Below are 16,234 nucleotides of genomic sequence, written 5' to 3' on the forward strand. Positions count from 1 at the left end.
ATATCCTGATTTGAAAGGAATATCCTGGTTTGAAAGGGAATATCCTGAGCTGGAAGGAAATATCCTGATTTGAAAGGAATATCCTGATTTGGAAGGGAATATCCTGATTTGAATGGAATAGCCTGATTTTAAATGGAATATCCTGAGCTGGAAAGGAATATCCTGATTTGGAAGGGAATATCCTGAGCTGGAAGGAAATATCCTGAGCTGGAAGGAAATATCCTGACTTGAAGGGAATATCCTGATTTGGAAGGGAATATCCTGAGCTGGAAGGGATAATCCTTAGATGGAAGGGACTCACAAGGATCATTGAGCCCACCTCCTTCTCTGCGCCCTACACAGAAATTCACATTTTGGAAGGGGCTGATACTGAAACCCAACATCTGATAAAATCCTACATCAAACATAATTTTTTATATAAAGCATGAATTTTTTATGCATGGCATGGTTTGCAAACCAATCTTCTGTGGGATGTTTATTTCTTGATAAATCCCCTTTCCCCTCTCCTTTTCCTGACATGCTTTATTTGCCTTTTCAGTACAAGAAATACAATGAAGATGTTAAAAATATAAGACAAAGGATATTTGGAATAGTCAACTACATCAACACGGTGAGAACAAACAAGTGGCAATGAAATCCAAGTGTTTTGTAATTTCTTTCTATTGAAAGACATTGAAATCCAAATTATTTAAGATATTTTTCTGTTGGAAACCATTGAAATCCAAGTAGTTTATAAATTCTTTCTACTGTAAACATCATAAATTCCCATTATTACATGTAGGAATGAATGAAAGCTCAACTTCATGGTAATTTATTCTCCTGTTCTTTGCCTTCAGATATGAGATTTTCAATAAGAATTATTTCCATTCCTACTTTAATTATTTACACTCCTACTTCAATTATTTCTACCAATACTTTAAGATACTTTTTAATCACTTGTCAAGTGAATGGTTGTTTCAAAAATAATAAATTGATTCTTGATTTCTTTGTCAAGTCAAATTCCTTTTAACCCCATTTTAAAGTTGTTTGAAATGTGGTGGGAAATGGGATTTCTTGCTTTATTTGGTGAGACTTTTTTGGAATTCAGAGCTTGGAAAAGCTTTGTGAGGTCCGGAGTGGATATTGGAGTGGAAAAATGACCGAGTACGAGGACAAGGATTTGTTTAATTTTTATTAATTTTTAATTAATTCTCTGCTGCAGGTTTATAAAGCCATCAACACCCACGTGGCTCTGGTTGGCCTGGAGGTGTGGACAGATGGGGACAAGTGTCCCCTGAGCAGGAACGCAGGGTTCACCCTGGACACCTTCTCCAAGTGGCGCCTGGCAGATCTGCTCAAGAGGAAAAGGAACGACAATGCTCAGCTCATCACGTGGGTGCCCTTCCCTTCCCTTCCCTTCCCTTCCCTTCCCTTCCCTTCCCTTCCCTTCCCTTCCCTTCCCTTCCCTTCCCTTCCCTTCCCTTCCCTTCCCTTCCCTTCCCTTCCCTTCCCTTCCCTTCCCTTCCCTTCCCTTCCCTTCCCTTCCCTTCCCTTCCCTTCCCTTCCCTTCCCTTCCCTTCCCTTCCCTTCCCTTCCCTTCCCTTCCCTTCCCTTCCCTTCCCTTCCCTTCCCTTCCCTTCCCTTCCCTTCCCTTCCCTTCCCTTCCCTTCCCTTCCCTCCCTTCCCTTCCCTTCCCTTCCCCTCCATGTTTTTATTCCTTAAAAATTGGTCAACAACACATTCAAAGCCCTTTTTATTCCTTAAAAATCACTCACCAAACTCATACAATAAACTTTTTATTCCTTAAAAAATGGCCACCAAAGACATTCAAGACATTTTTTATTCCTTAAAAAATGGCCACCAAACACATTCAAGGCACATTTTATTCCTTAAAAATCACTCACCAAACTCATTCAAGATCCCTTTTATTCATTAAAAATTCACCAAACACATTCAAGGCATGTTTTATTCTTTAAAAATCACTCACCAAACACAATCAAGGCACTTTTTATTCCTTAAAATTTGTCACCAATCAGTGGCATTATTCCTTAAAATTTGTCACCAATCAGTGGCACAAACCTGACCTGGATTTCACCCATTCCATGACCAGCTTGTACCAATTCCAGGCCAAAAAATTGAATCCAAGTTCTCCCTTTTTTTATGTTATTTTATTTTTTTTCTGTCATGGAGTACAAATAAATTCCTGCCAAGACACAGCATCCAATCCTTCCAACAGAATCCCTGCAAAAAGAGGAGATGGGAACTTTTCCCTCATCTAAGACTCTTCTGATTTTGTTCACAAAAGTTGAGTGTCCTGGGGACTGCAGTGAAGTCTGACAGCTAAAAGAGTCATAACATGAAGTTTACCAGGGGAATGATGAATTAAATTTCCCCAAAAATGTGGGAAATGCCAAATTAAACCAGCACTGACCTCACTTTTCTGTCTCGTGTCCAGAGGTCCTGACTCATCCCAGCCCTTTGCTGCATTTGGAGCTCTTTACTCTCCCACAGATGCTTTAAATCTGATGAACCACTACGGAATTTAAGTAAATATTAAAATGAAAAGTGCTTCAATTATCTTTTTGATTTACAGGGATCTTAAATACTTGATTAGATGTCAGATTCCATCTGGAGCTGGGGATGAAACCTCCAGCCTGGTTTGGAAAAGATGCCTGAGTTCAGAGCCCCATCCTGGGCACCCCCTTGATCTCACTGTGCCTTTGTGCTTCCTTCCAGAGGCCTGGACTTCGAGGGCACCACGATTGGATTGGCCTTCCTCAAATCCATATGCAGTGATTTATACTCTGCAGGTATTATTCAGGTCTGATTCATTTTTATTTCATTTTTTTAAAGGCTTTCCTATGTTTTTTCACTCTGCCAGTGAAGAATCTTTGTGAATATTGTTGGGTTTAGGGCACTTTCAGTTCTCCGGTTCATTATTAGACTGTAAAAATTCACAATCAGAGCCCTGGAAGTGTCCAAGGCCAGGCTAGACAGGGCTTGGAACAACCTGGGGTAGGGGAAAACGTCCCTACCCTGGAACTGGATGGGATTTAAGTTCCCCTCCAACCCAAACCATTCTGGGATTCTGGGATTTTATTTTAAATGAAGTGCAGGGGGTAAAGAAAGCAAACACGTGATATACACACCTCCGTGGTATCTATTTTATAAATACCTTTTTAAAAAAATAAATATATATTTATAAATGTCTTTAAATATTAAATAATAAAATATAATCCAAATAGATGCACAGATGGATTGAGCACCACGTGACCCCTCGTGCATCATGAGGATAATTCCGCTTGAAGAAAAATTGTCGTGTTTTTTGTTTTCTCTGTTTTTGCTGCTTGCTCTAAAACACACAGGGAAATAACAAACAGCTTTCCTTGGCTCCCCAGGACCACAACAGGAACGAGGCTGCAGTGGCAGCCACCATGGCCCACGAGATGGGGCACAACCTGGGCATGAGCCACGACACCGAGGCCTGCTCGTGCAGCGACGACATCTGCATCATGACAGACACTGTCAGGTGGGGCTGGGGGTAAAAACGGGGCCAAAAGTGGGATTTGGACAAGCTGCCAGCCTCCAAAGTGGGACAGTGTTTCTGTCCAGTGTGATTATTCCATTCAAATTATTAAAACAAATAAGTTTTAAAAAATGGATGAAATCCCAGGCCATTGTCAGATATTCCCAGACAGAAACCCCACAAAAAAGCCAACTCAAAACTACTTTAGTCCCCGCATATTAATAAACATGTTTATATGTATATTTATTTACATTTATTTATTTATTTTTACATTTCTTTATTTATTTTTACATTTATTTATGTACATGTAACATTTAAAATGTTATATGTACATTAAATAAACAAAAGTAAATTAACATCAAATTAACATTAAATGTTAAATGTATATTTGGAAAACTGTTTACACCCAAGAGTTGTGGGGACAGTCACCTGTTCCAGTTCTCTCCCAAGGGGTGTTTCTCCTCCTTGCCTATGCCAATCCTGCCATAAATCCTGCTGTTTTCCCAACACAGCTCTGTGATCCCCAAGGAATTCAGCTCCTGCAGCCTGCAGAGCTTCGAGAAGTTCATGCTGGCTGACATGCCCAGGTGCCTGACCAACATCCCAGAGCTGAGCAGCATCATCGCCCCAGCGTCCTGCGGGAACGGATTCGTGGAGAAGGGAGAGGAATGTGACTGTGGCACCCCTGAGGTACCTGGGAGTGAGAGAATCCCTGGGAAAGGCACAGGGCTTTGCCCAGGCTGGACAGCAGCTGCTCTCTGTCGGTCCCTGAGGTGGACTCAGATTTTGCTGCAGTAGAAATTGTGGTCATCAAATCGCTGAGCTGGGGACGTGCTGAGTGCTGGGAAGGATGAAGCCCTGCTTTGTCAGGAGGGGTGACAGAGGAACCGAGAGTGGGACAAAGCCATCCCCAGAGCGCAGCACAAACCCCCAGTTCCCTGCACAGCTTCCACCTCCAAACCCAGGCATTTTAGGGAAGGTGCTCCCCAGTAAAGCCAAGGGCAGGTCCCAGACTTCCATCCCAGCCAGGGACAGTGGCTTGGTGTCCCTGTGCCCAGCTCTGACTGCTGCTTCTGTCCCAGGAGTGCACCAACGAGTGCTGTGACCCCGAGAGCTGCAAGCTGAGCTCGGGAGCTGCCTGTGCACACGGGGACTGCTGTGAGAACTGCCAGGTGAGACCCCTCCCCTCCCCTGTAAACCTGCCAGGTGAGACCCCTCCCCTGTGAGAACTGCCAGCTGAGACCCCTCCCCTCCCCTGTAAACCTGCCAGGTGAGACCTCTCCCCTGTGACAACTGCCAGGTGAGACCCCTCCCCTCCCCTGTAAACCTGCCAGGTGAGACCCCTCCCCTGTGAGAACTGCCAGCTGAGACCCCTCCCCTGTGAGAACTGCCAGGTGAGACCCCTCCCCTCCCCTGTAAACCTGCTAGGTGAGACCCCTCCCCTGTGACAATTGCCAGCTGAGACCCCTCCCCTCCCCTGTAAACCTGCCAGGTGAGACCCCTCCCCTGTGAGAACTGCCAGGTGAGACCCCTCCCCTCCCCTGTAAACCTGCCAGCTGAGACCCCTCCCCTGTGAGAACTGCCAGGTGAGACCCCTCCCCTCCCCTGTAAACCTGCCAGGTGAGACCCCTCCCCTGTGAGAACTGCCAGGTGAGACCCCTCCCCTCCCCTGTAAACCTGCTAGGTGAGAACCTTCCCTGTGACAACTGCCAGGTGAGACCCCTCCCCTGTAAACCTGCCAGGTGAGACCTCTCCCCTGTGACAACTGCCAGGTGAGACCCCTCCCCTCCCCTGTAAACCGGCCAGGTGAGACCCCTCCCCTGTGACAATTGCCAGCTGAGACCCCTCCCCTGTGAGAACTGCCAGGTGAGACCCCTCCCCTCCCCTGTAAACCTGCTAGGTGAGACCCCTCCCCTGTGACAATTGCCAGCTGAGACCCCTCCCCTCCCCTGTAAACCTGCCAGGTGAGACCCCTCCCCTGTGAGAACTGCCAGGTGAGACCCCTCCCCTCCCCTGTAAACCTGCCAGCTGAGACCCCTCCCCTGTGAGAACTGCCAGGTGAGACCCCTCCCCTCCCCTGTAAACCTGCTAGGTGAGAACCTTCCCTGTAACAACTGCCAGGTGAGACCCCTCCCCTCCCCTGTAAACCGGCCAGGTGAGACCCCTCCCCTGTGACAACTGCCAGGTGAGACCCCTCCCTGTGAGAACTGCCAGATGAGACCCCTCCCCTCCCCTGTAAACCTGCTAGGTGAGACCCCTCCCCTGTGAGAACTGCCAGGTGAGACCCCTCCCCTGTAAACCTGCTAGGTGAGACCCCTCCCTGTGAGAACTGCCAGGTGAGACCCCTCCCCTCCCCTGTAAACCGGCCAGGTGAGACGCCTCCCCTCTGCAGCTCCTCATCCCTGCTGGGATCAAGCAGGAGCTCACCTTCCACCAGAACTGATCCCCTTTGTTTAACAGCACTGACAAGGGCACTGTCATGGAATCATGGAATGTCCTGGGCTGGAAGGGACATGTGGGATCACTGATCCAACTCCAGGCCCGGCACAGGCACCCCAAAATCCCACCCTGTGCATTCCTGAGGGCGCTGTTCAAACTCTCCTGGAGCTTTGGCAGCCTCGGGGCCGTGCCCATTCCCTGGGGAGCCTGGACAGTGCCAGCACCCTCTGGGGAAAGAGCCTTTCCCAAAATCCAACCTTTCCCTGATCTCCAGCCTGACCCTCCCTGGCACAGCTCCAGCCATTCCTTCAGGTGCTGTCACTGCCCACCAGTCCATCCCAAAGCCCCACCATCAGCTCCCTCAATCTTCCACCATCCTGGAGAAATGAGCCCTTTGCTTGGCCGTTTGCTCCTGGCAATAAAAGCTGTGGCACAAGAGGCAAACCCTGTGAACTGACACATCCGACACGACGTGAGAGCCAGATCCTGCTCCTCACACAGCCTGCGCACTGAGGAGATTTTCCTGCTGTTTTCAGCCCTCAGCTGGGTGGTTGTGAGCAGTGTGGAGGAGCTGGGTGCTGAGTGTGGTATTTTCTCCCTCCCTCAGTTCAAGGAGTCGGGCTGGGTGTGCCGAGCGGTGAAAGACGACTGTGACCTGGCTGAGATGTGCACGGGGCACTCCTCCAGCTGCCCCGAGGATCGATTCCGGGTCAACGGGCACCCCTGCAACCTTGGAGAGGGATATTGCTACATGGGCACCTGTCCCACCCGCGACAGCCAGTGCAAAGCTGCCTTCGGGCCACGTGAGTACCCCGTGCCACCAGAACAATCAGCTTGTCTTAGGCACAGGATAGACAGGGAAGGGAATTCTGCATCCCCAAATCCTCAGGAATTGCCCATCCATAAAAATAAACTCCAGCTTGTAGCATAATTAATGACTTTTATACTTCCCACTGTCAGTGGTTGCAGCCGTGAGCCGGATCTCAGGGCATGGCGTGCTCTGTGCTTCCAGAGAAATGGGAAGTGGGGAGCACATTCCTCTTTTACAGAACATGTCTGAGGTAGCTGGAATGGAGCTGGGGAAGTGGTTTTGGCCAGATAGGAAGAGAAAATGTCTGTCCTTCAAATTAACAGCCAAATTTGGCATGTCTGGTGCTTCTGAAAACAGCATTTCATAAAGCTGGGGTGTGGTTTGGGCTGAAAGGGGACTTAAATCCCATCCAATGCCACCAACTGCCATGGCAGGGACACCTCCCACTGTCCCAGGCTGCTCCAGCCTGGCCTTGGGCACTGCCAGGGATCCGGGGGCAGCCACAGCTGCTCTGGGAATTCCATCCCAGCCCGTCCCCACCCTCCCAGGCAGGAATTCCTTCCCAATATCCCATCCATCCCTGCCCTCTGGCAGTGGAAGCCATTCCCTGTGTCCTGTCCCTCTGTCCCTTTTCCCAAGTCCCTCTCCAGCTCTCCTGGAGTCCCTTATGGCCCTGGAAGGGGCTCTGAACTCTCCCTGGAGCTTTCCCTCCTCCAGGCTGAAGTGCCAGAAAGTAATTTATGCCCATGGACACTTGGCTGGGAAAGGCCATTTCCTAAGCAAACGAAGGAGCTGGAATATTCCCAGTTCTGCCAGGCAGAGATCCCAAACTCATCACACTTTTTCCCCCTGCAGAGGCCACTGATGGCCCAGCCTCCTGCTACCACATGAACGAGAGAGGGGCGTATTTCGGATACTGCAGGAAGGAGCAGGGGACTCACCTCCCGTGCAAGAAAAAGTAAGCACTGGGTTATGGAATGTGCTGGGATTTGGGAAGAGAGGCCTTTCCTACTCTAATCAGGAGACAGAAGCCAGGAACACCCTGTTTTAGTGGCACAGCCCTGTGTTCCTTCTGGTTCTGTCTGAAAAGTGTGGGAAATAATCTCTAAGAAAAGTGGATTTAAATCATGAGGTGAGCGAGTGTCACCCTTGCGCCAAGAATGACACGAGAACAGACGAGGACACAGTGTAAAAAAAAAAGAAAAGAAAAAGCCTTTATGGAAAGGAAACTTTGGTTTAAATAGACTGATACGATGCATTCTATTTGATTGGTTATTTAATAAAAACATCTTTCTCACACACCCTCCTTGAGAGGAACAGAAAAGCAAGGTGGAAAAACACCACCTGCAGATTGTTTGGACCAAGGAGTTACCACATTCCTACAGCTCCCTAAAAATTCTCACAAGCCACTGTGAGAAATGATTGCTGTTTCTCTCTCCCTGACCAGGCTGGCATCCACAAGAGAGCAAAGGTGTGCACAGAGATCTGTGCAGGGCTGCTGGGGAGGACCAGTGTGAGGGTGTGCAGGGAACTCCAGGGATTTTGGGATGGGGAATTTGAACCTCAGAAGTGAAGGAATACCAGTTAAATGCTCATTTCTGGGAATGAATTTGTGTTCTCTGCTAAGCTCATCAGGATTTTAGAGCCTGTCACCTGCTCAAACCAAACTGCCCACACCAGCATTCCCTGCTGCAGCCATTTCCTTGGAATTCAGGCTGCAGGAGAGACCAGCTCAGAGGGGTTTGCTGGGCCTTGTCCTTGGGGTAACAGCTCCTGCTCTCCTTCCAGAGACAAAATGTGTGGAAAGCTCTACTGTTCTGGAGGGAGGGAGATGCCTCGGGATGGGAGCCTGCTGGCCTTTAATTCCTGCAAAGGCAGCTTCCCCAGGAGTGGAGAGGAGGACCCAGGGATGATCCTGGATGGAACCAAGTGTGGCAATGGCATGGTGAGTGGAGAATAACTTTTGCTTCCCCCTCTTTCAGTCTTGTTTATATAATTCTGTCTTGTACAGGGAAAATTTTAAACAGGGAGGACTGAGTAGATCCCAAACTTCTGCTGATCTGTTTTCCCAACTTTTATCCCAACCCAGCAGCAGAGCAAACAGGAATTGGCAGCATTCCCATTTCCTTAGGTTTGGCTGCTGCCTTATTCCCTTTACTGACACAAAGATGTGTGGCAGCAGAAACACAGCTTTGTGTGAGGGGTGAGGAGTCCATTAATGTGTTATGCATTTAATTATTGTAGTTAATTATTCCCATAATGGATGTCCCTCATCACTGGGTGCTGTTTCCTGTCACTTCCCTGAATATTCCTACCTGGAAGGGAGGGATGAGGGATTGAGTGGGAAGCAGGGATGTCTGCACATCTCTGTCACTCCCCTTTCTACAAAACACCCGAATGGAAAATTAACCCCTCATCTCCCACTCCTAAAGGGCATCTGAGGGATTTCCAGAGCTGTTCTCCATCCCCTCACAGGATAAAGTGCAAACTCTGCCTGTCCTGGAAGCTGCAAATCCCTGTGGTTTGCTCTCATTTCAGGTGTGCAGCCATGGGGAGTGTGTCCATGCTGAGGAGGTCTTCAGATCCACCAACTGCTCTGCCAAGTGCTCTGGCCATGCTGTAAGACACCAGCATTTGATGTTATTCACTTTAAAACCCCAAGAAAATCATGCTGATCTGCCTCAGACCTCTTTGCTGTCAGTATTTAAACCATTGATACGAGTCTGTCAAATTTGGGGAGTCAGAAACTTTAAAATTTTTTATGAGAACACATCTCACCTGATGTAACATCAATATTTTTGCCCAGGAGATGGACACAGCCCTTGTGTCTGACCTTGCCCTGAGCCATAGTATCACAGCTCTTCCCTTTTATGTTATTTTTGTTTGGGGAAGAGAATTTTGCTCATATTTGACCATTCAGGGACCTACAGATAAATTGATTAACTCTGTACAGAAGCTTTCACTGCAGAAGCAAAAGGTGCATGACATCAGGATTGTCCTTTAACACTCAAACCTGCTCCTTTTTGTGCTAAATTTTAGCCCAAATAAACTGAGAGGTTGAAAAAACTTTACAGCATCCTCACCCAGAAACTTTCTGAGCCCCCAAACTTGCTGGTGTCCCCAGCTGAGGGTGTCCCTGCTCTGTGCCCCCAGGTGTGTGACCACGAGCTGCAGTGCCAGTGTGAGGAGGGGTGGGCACCCCCGAACTGCGACAGCTCCTCAGCCCTCACCAGTAAGTGCCACAGCTTGGAATCTGTCCTTTCCTGGCTGGAAGGGATGCCTGAGGATTTCAGCTTTTCTCTTTTCCATCTGTAATCCTGCAGTTCTTTAGTGTAGGACTCTGAACTCCATATCCAGAGTCAGCTGGTGTTTAGGAACTGTTTCTGTCCCAGCTCTCAGTGATCCCTGGTGTTTAGGAACTGTTTCTGTCCCAGCTCTCAGTGATTCCTGATGTTTTAGGAGCTGTTTCTGTCCCTGCCCTCAGTGATTCCCGATGTTTAGGAAGTGTTTCTGTCTCAGCCCTCAGTGATTTCCTGGTGTTTAAGGACTGTCCCTGCTCTCAGTGATTCCTGATGTTTTAGGAACTGTTTCTGTCCCTGCCCTCAGTGATTTCCTGGTGTTTAAGGACTGTCCCTGCTCTCAGTGATTCCTGATTTTTAGGAGCTGTTTCTGTCCCAGCCCTCAGTGATTTCCTGGTGTTTAAGGACTGTTTCTGTCCCTGCCAGGCATTGCTGTGGCTGTCGGGGTGCTGGCTGTCCTGGCTGTCACTGCAGCTGCAGCCGTGCTGCTCACCCGCTTCCGAGGCTTCCACAAGAGGTAAATCCTTCCCACATCCACCTAAAACCCACGAACCAAAGCCAAGAAATCCCTGCAGAGGTTGCAATGAGGGTGGGGGGAATTAGACTCTGGAAAGGAAGGAAGATGGTCCATGAGTTTTGTGGAGGTGTTTCAGAAATCCTATGGCTGGGAGGGGAGGGAAGAGTTGAAATGGAGTTCTTGATCAATCCTTAATAATCCCTAATGGATAACGGGAAGAAAGAAATCAAGGACATGGGTACAAAACACCAGCAGGAGTAAGGCAGGGCTTCAGCTGTGAGGTTTTTTCTTCTGTTAACTAAAATTGACCATGATTTGAAATCTTTGACAGCCACCAGACCAGGAGGGGACCCGGAGCCACCAACCAGGTCTTTGTGGATCAGGAGCAGAGCTGCAGAGAACAGCCTGTGCTGGTGCCACCTGCCCAGAAGGTGAGAGCAGGGACAGCTGGGGACTGTCCCCAGGGCTCAAACCATCAGCCCAAAGGACTGCACTTCCATGGGATTCCCAAAATGCTGAGGGGACAGCACTGCGGATCCCAGCACGAGATTCTCAAAATGCTGAGGGGAGGAACAGTGTTGAGAATCCCAGCTCGAGATTCCCAAAAGGCTGAGGGGAAAAACAGCGCTGGGGATCCCAACTCGAGATTCCCAAAACGCTGAGGGGAAAAACAGCGCTGGGGATCCCAACTCGAGATTCCCAAAACGCTGAGGGGAAAAACAGCGCTGGGGATCCCAACTCGAGATTCCCAAAACGCTGAGGGGACAGCGCTGGGAATGCCGGCACGGGGCGGGTTCTGGGTCCCGAGTGAGCCGGGGCAGGGCAGGGACAGACGGAGATAACGCAGGAGATAAGGCTGGAGATAACACAGGAGATAAGGCAAGAGGTGAGATAAGGGCTCCACCCCATTTGTGACCGTTCCCGTTCGCAGGTAATTGATAAGAAAGTTCTTCCCGTGCCTCCACCTCAGGAGAACAAACCCCAGCGTCAGAGTGTGAGTATTTCTGGGAATGTCCCTGCTTTCCTGCTGGATTTGGGAACATCACAAACCCCTGGGGACAGTCTGATCCCAAAGGGACATCCCTGAGCTCCAGAGCGGGCTCTGTCTTCTCAGACAGCATCCCTGCACCCCCAGCCCCTTAAAGCACTTTTATATCCAGCTCCAGCCTGCACATTCCCAAGGAACATGTGGGTGCACACACAGTGCACACAGAGGGTTAAAGTGGTTTATATTCTGTTTTTTTCAAGCCTGCCCTGAGGCCCAAAGGTCCCCCACCTCCCGTTCCTGCCACCAAACCCGGCTCTTCCCACCTGGAGGAGAAGTTTGTGAGTACAACCCTGCAGCTTTCCCATTATCAGATTCCAATTAATATTTGCAGTTTCTGACTGTGATTTAAAGGAAAAAATTAAAATCACAGCTACTCAAAGCAGATTTTTAGGGTAGGAGTCATCTTTTTGGCCATGTAGTCCTAAACTGCACAAATATCCCTCATCAGCCAGGGAGTGAGTCCTCAAAGGCACCAGAAGCACAACTCAGTAGCTGGAGTTTAAACCAAGAGGGATTTCAGGTGTAAACACAATTTAAATGATGAGCAACTTTGCTACTGCAGGTGCCTCTCAGGGTCCCTGTATGGCAGAGATGTGGTGGGTCTTACATTTGGTTCTATTTCTCATTAATAAACCCAAACCATCCTAATTAAAAGGAAATACCTGCCTCAAATGTTCACCATCTCAGCATTTGAGGCCCCTGCTACGAGGGTGTAAAATCCATCTTCACTCTGGTGACACAACTGCAGGGTGCTGCCTGCACAAACACTAGGTCAGGACAATATAAAATGTAAAATACAAAGTGTAAAATATAAAATTTCCCCATGTATCGATTATAAACCACATTTAAATCCCACTGTGTGAGCTTGGATATCGATATTTAAATCTTGGGAATAGCTCAGTGTTTTCTGAAACAGACCTGGCCCCCTTGTATTTGTATTTTGTTGCCCCCTTGCACATGGACAGATGGGAATTCCTGGGATTTTGCAGCAGGAAAATGCTGCAGGAAGAGGGTGCCCGGGACTGGGGAGGTTCTGCAGCTGCTCAGACATTTAAACCCTGTTTTGTTCCAGGCTCCAGAGAGAAAAGTTCCTCCAGTGCCCGTGCTCAAAGGCAAACCCCCACCTCCACCCCAGGTAATTCAGGTGGCAATAACAATTCTCTGGGGAATTCCTTGGAACTGCTGGGATTTAACTGCTCCTTTCCCATGCAGGCTTTAAAGCCCCCGATGAATCCCAGAGTCTGAGGCTTCCCAAGCAGAGCTGGGTGGGACACCTGAAGTTTCCAGGGACAATTTATCCCTCGATTCCTCCACTTTTGGCAAAGGTATCCTGGACCATCTCCCTCTTCTCCTTAAGAACTGACTGAGAGCTGCTTGGAAAGATTTGGGGTTTCAGGCAGTGGAGCTCTGGGGGTGACATCGAGCTGCTGTCCAAGGGAAGCAGAGCAGAGTCACCACTTGCACTGAGGTGTAAACTGGGAGTAAGTTACAAAAGCTGCTGAACACCCCCAGCTGCTGGGCCAGCAATGTGGGATGAGGCTGCTCCTCCTCTGCTCCTCTGGGACCAGAGCTGAGGGGAGCAGGGGAAGTGTGGCTGCTGCAGGTTTGGGAATTGCAAACTTTTCTTTTTGCTCCAGTTCTGGATCTTTTCCAGCCCTCTCTGCCCTCAGCAATACAAAGATTTATCCTCCATGTGCAAGTCGTGGAGAAAAACAAAACCTTCCTGCCCTGGGGAGAGAAGTTGTGTCCTCAGGGTCTGAGCTGGACATGGAATAAATAAGGAGACACACTGGGAATGGCTCTGGGAAGATCCTTTGCACTGGATTCTCTCCACAGTCCTTAAATTCCCTGTTGAGGATGCCATTCCCTGCAAAACATGGATGTGATGGAATTTCAGTCCTTCCTTTGAGGTTGTGTTGGATGAGGATGGATGTTACTGGAAGAGCAGAGCTTCCTTCCTCTTCGGGTAATTGCTGCTTTATTTGAGCCAGGAACAGATTGGAATCTCCACCTGGGTTTGACTGGGGTGTAAAAATCCAGAAGTTATTTTTTATGAGCTGTAATTAATGTATTTACAGAGATTTCTGTATTAAAGTTCTGTCTGAACAGGAAGTAATTGTTGTGTTCTTTAAAACCCATCTTGAAGCACAGGAAAAGCAAGGTGAAGTGGGGTCATTTCTGACGTTGCCAGAGCCCTAAAACTCCCAATTTGCAGCAAGAAGATCATTCCCAGGTGTTGTCAGCCCTGCCAAGTCAGCCAGGAAAGCTGAATTCCATTTATAATGGGGCTCGACAGGATATTCCAACTCAGCTTTTCTGCCACATTCAAATCTGTTTCTTCCTGATTTCCAACCTTTGGGAGCATGCCAGAATTTTCCAGGGGTAGTGAGATTTGAAGCAAATCTAGAGAATTGCTTTTTCTTCATTATCTTCTGAGATTCAGCTCCAAACCGGGAGCCTGGGCTGCCTTTTCCTGCAGAAATCCAGGTCCTGACCTGCTCATACCTGAACTCCTCCATTCCCAGCCCCGAGCAGAGGGTGAGCCCTGGACTGAGATCAAAAATCCTCCTTCAGAGTGACCGGGAGTAGAAACTTCAGGAAAATATTCTATTTTCTCTATAATTTCTATATAGTCTTATATCTGATTTATTCCTACCCAGAGCAGGTTATGATTTCCAGCCCCTCCTGCCACAGGGCACTCTGCTTACTCCTTGTGTAGCTACAACCTCTGGTTGTGTTGTACAAACGTGACATCTGCTGCTCAAAAGCCTCCACTGCAGGTGGAAAAGATCCCGAAATTACCTGGAATTTGCTGTGCAGGAGCCGTGGGCTGCACCTTTCCCTGCTCTCAGCCCCCAAAAAAGCCATTTATTGCTAGGGTTTTTTTTTTTGTATGAGTGAATATTCCACTCCTCCTTCTCCCTCACTCCACAGGAAGACAAAAATGTCTTTTTTCCTGTTTCTTTTCAACCTCAGAATTCACAGACTCACAGAATCCTGGAATGGTTTGGGTCGGAAGAGACCTGAAGGATTATCCAGTTCCAACCTCAACACCTCCCACTATCCCAGGTTGCTCCAAGCCCTGTCCAACCCAGCCTTGGGCACTTCCAGGGATGGGAAATCCACAACCTCTCTGGGATAACCATTCCAATTTTCCACCCTTCTTCATCCCACTTTTCCCTCCATCTGCACCTGAGGGTGGTGCTACCAACACCTTTTCTCCCTGCACCCCAAACCCAGTCTTCTCTGTGAAGGTATTTAGGGAGTTCTGGAAATTCAGAGCATCCCAACAGAGAGAATTCCTCTGGAATTCCTCTCCCACCCTCGGAATTGATCACTTTTTATATTCTTCTTCTTGGGGACTTATTTTATTAAGGGTTTTTGATGATATTTTGTCCCCAGGAGGCAGAGCCCTTGACATCTTTAGTCTTCTACATCCCCTCTGCTCATTCTTAAAAACCTTCAGGTTCCCTTCCCTTTGGGGGCAAATTCTCTTGAAATCTCCACTTTTCTTACAATAAAAACAAATTTGTCCTTCTCTAATGGCAGTTAACATTACTCTGGCCTTTTCCTTTGCTTTCTCTTCATCCCTCCTGGTGTATATTTTCTGTGCTTCTTTGAAGAGATCCTCCCATTCCCTTTCTTGCCAATTGTCTAATTTGTCCAATTTTCTCTGTATATCTAGCCACGCATGGGTAACAAAATATGTTTTCAGTAAGATCTGTCCTGCTGCTGTTTCGGGGTTGATGCCCGAATATTGCCTCATAATTTTCCTCAATCTTTCTAGGCACTCTGTTGGGGTTTCCTCTCTCTTTTGTTGTTCATGAAATGGTTTAGGAGGATTTTGGCCCCGTGGGTCCGCTTCTTGCTGTGCAAATTCCGTGCTGGCCGTTAGAGGGCAATGGGATGTGGGGAAGGAGGCGGCTTGGGGATCAATTCTGCACTGCCAGCACCTCCTGACCTTGGGCTGTGTCCGGGGAACGTCGGATCTGCAGACACGGAGGCACCAGACAGGGAATAAACTGATCCCAACCCTCCAAACGTGACTCCACACCAGGCCAGAGCTCCTCACAGCGAGAGCCAGGTCTAACTGAGTCAGGTTTAAACCAAAGCCTTTTCCTAGCAGCCCTCATCCAGGGGAATAATTCATGTCACTGGCAATGTGAAATTAAGGATTTTGCTTCCCTGTGCCAGCAGATTTTCTGTAGCCTTGTAGCAATGTGTAGCAATGCACAAATCATCACCTTCTGCACAAAGGAGGAGACAAAAGGCTGTGAAAATTCATGGGGAAAATTCAAAGTGAAGGTTTCCCAGCTGATGGTCCCTGAACTCACACCTTGCTGGTTGTCTGCCACCAAACTAGGTTTAATGGTCCCCAGTGCTGCCAAAAACTGGTTCTAGCCATGCCAGCCTGTGCCACTGGCTGGAAATATCAGTAATAATATCAGTAATAATAATATCAGTAATATTAATATCAGTAACCAAAGAATCACAGGCTGGAAAGGACCCACCAGGATCATCAACCAACTCCCGGCCCAGCACCGACGCCCCAAGAATCCCACCCTGAGCTGAAATGTGAACCTCGGGCACTTCAATTTCTTTAATAACAGCTGAC

General features: G+C 48.3%; 1 protein-coding gene across 1 annotated transcript in view; it reads left to right on the forward strand.

Moving 5' to 3' along the window:
• Positions 1-13,731, forward strand: part of LOC137463423 (zinc metalloproteinase-disintegrin-like NaMP) — a 25,773-nt gene extending 12,042 nt beyond the window's left edge. The window contains exons 9-25 of the mRNA XM_068174608.1: positions 539-610; positions 1,202-1,371; positions 2,716-2,800; positions 3,378-3,508; positions 4,018-4,195; positions 4,588-4,677; positions 6,552-6,747; positions 7,611-7,713; positions 8,544-8,700; positions 9,294-9,374; positions 9,909-9,987; positions 10,481-10,571; positions 10,903-11,002; positions 11,503-11,565; positions 11,820-11,897; positions 12,692-12,754; positions 12,832-13,731. Coding sequence (XP_068030709.1) covers positions 539-610; positions 1,202-1,371; positions 2,716-2,800; positions 3,378-3,508; positions 4,018-4,195; positions 4,588-4,677; positions 6,552-6,747; positions 7,611-7,713; positions 8,544-8,700; positions 9,294-9,374; positions 9,909-9,987; positions 10,481-10,571; positions 10,903-11,002; positions 11,503-11,565; positions 11,820-11,897; positions 12,692-12,754; positions 12,832-12,864 — 1,770 coding nt within the window. The 3' untranslated portion in view covers positions 12,865-13,731. The remainder of the gene's footprint in view (positions 1-538; positions 611-1,201; positions 1,372-2,715; positions 2,801-3,377; positions 3,509-4,017; positions 4,196-4,587; positions 4,678-6,551; positions 6,748-7,610; positions 7,714-8,543; positions 8,701-9,293; positions 9,375-9,908; positions 9,988-10,480; positions 10,572-10,902; positions 11,003-11,502; positions 11,566-11,819; positions 11,898-12,691; positions 12,755-12,831) is intronic.
• Positions 13,732-16,234: the final 2,503 nt, after the last annotated feature.

This window comes from Anomalospiza imberbis, chromosome 28, assembly GCF_031753505.1.
Source record: "Anomalospiza imberbis isolate Cuckoo-Finch-1a 21T00152 chromosome 28, ASM3175350v1, whole genome shotgun sequence".
Lineage (NCBI taxonomy): Eukaryota > Metazoa > Chordata > Aves > Passeriformes > Viduidae > Anomalospiza > Anomalospiza imberbis.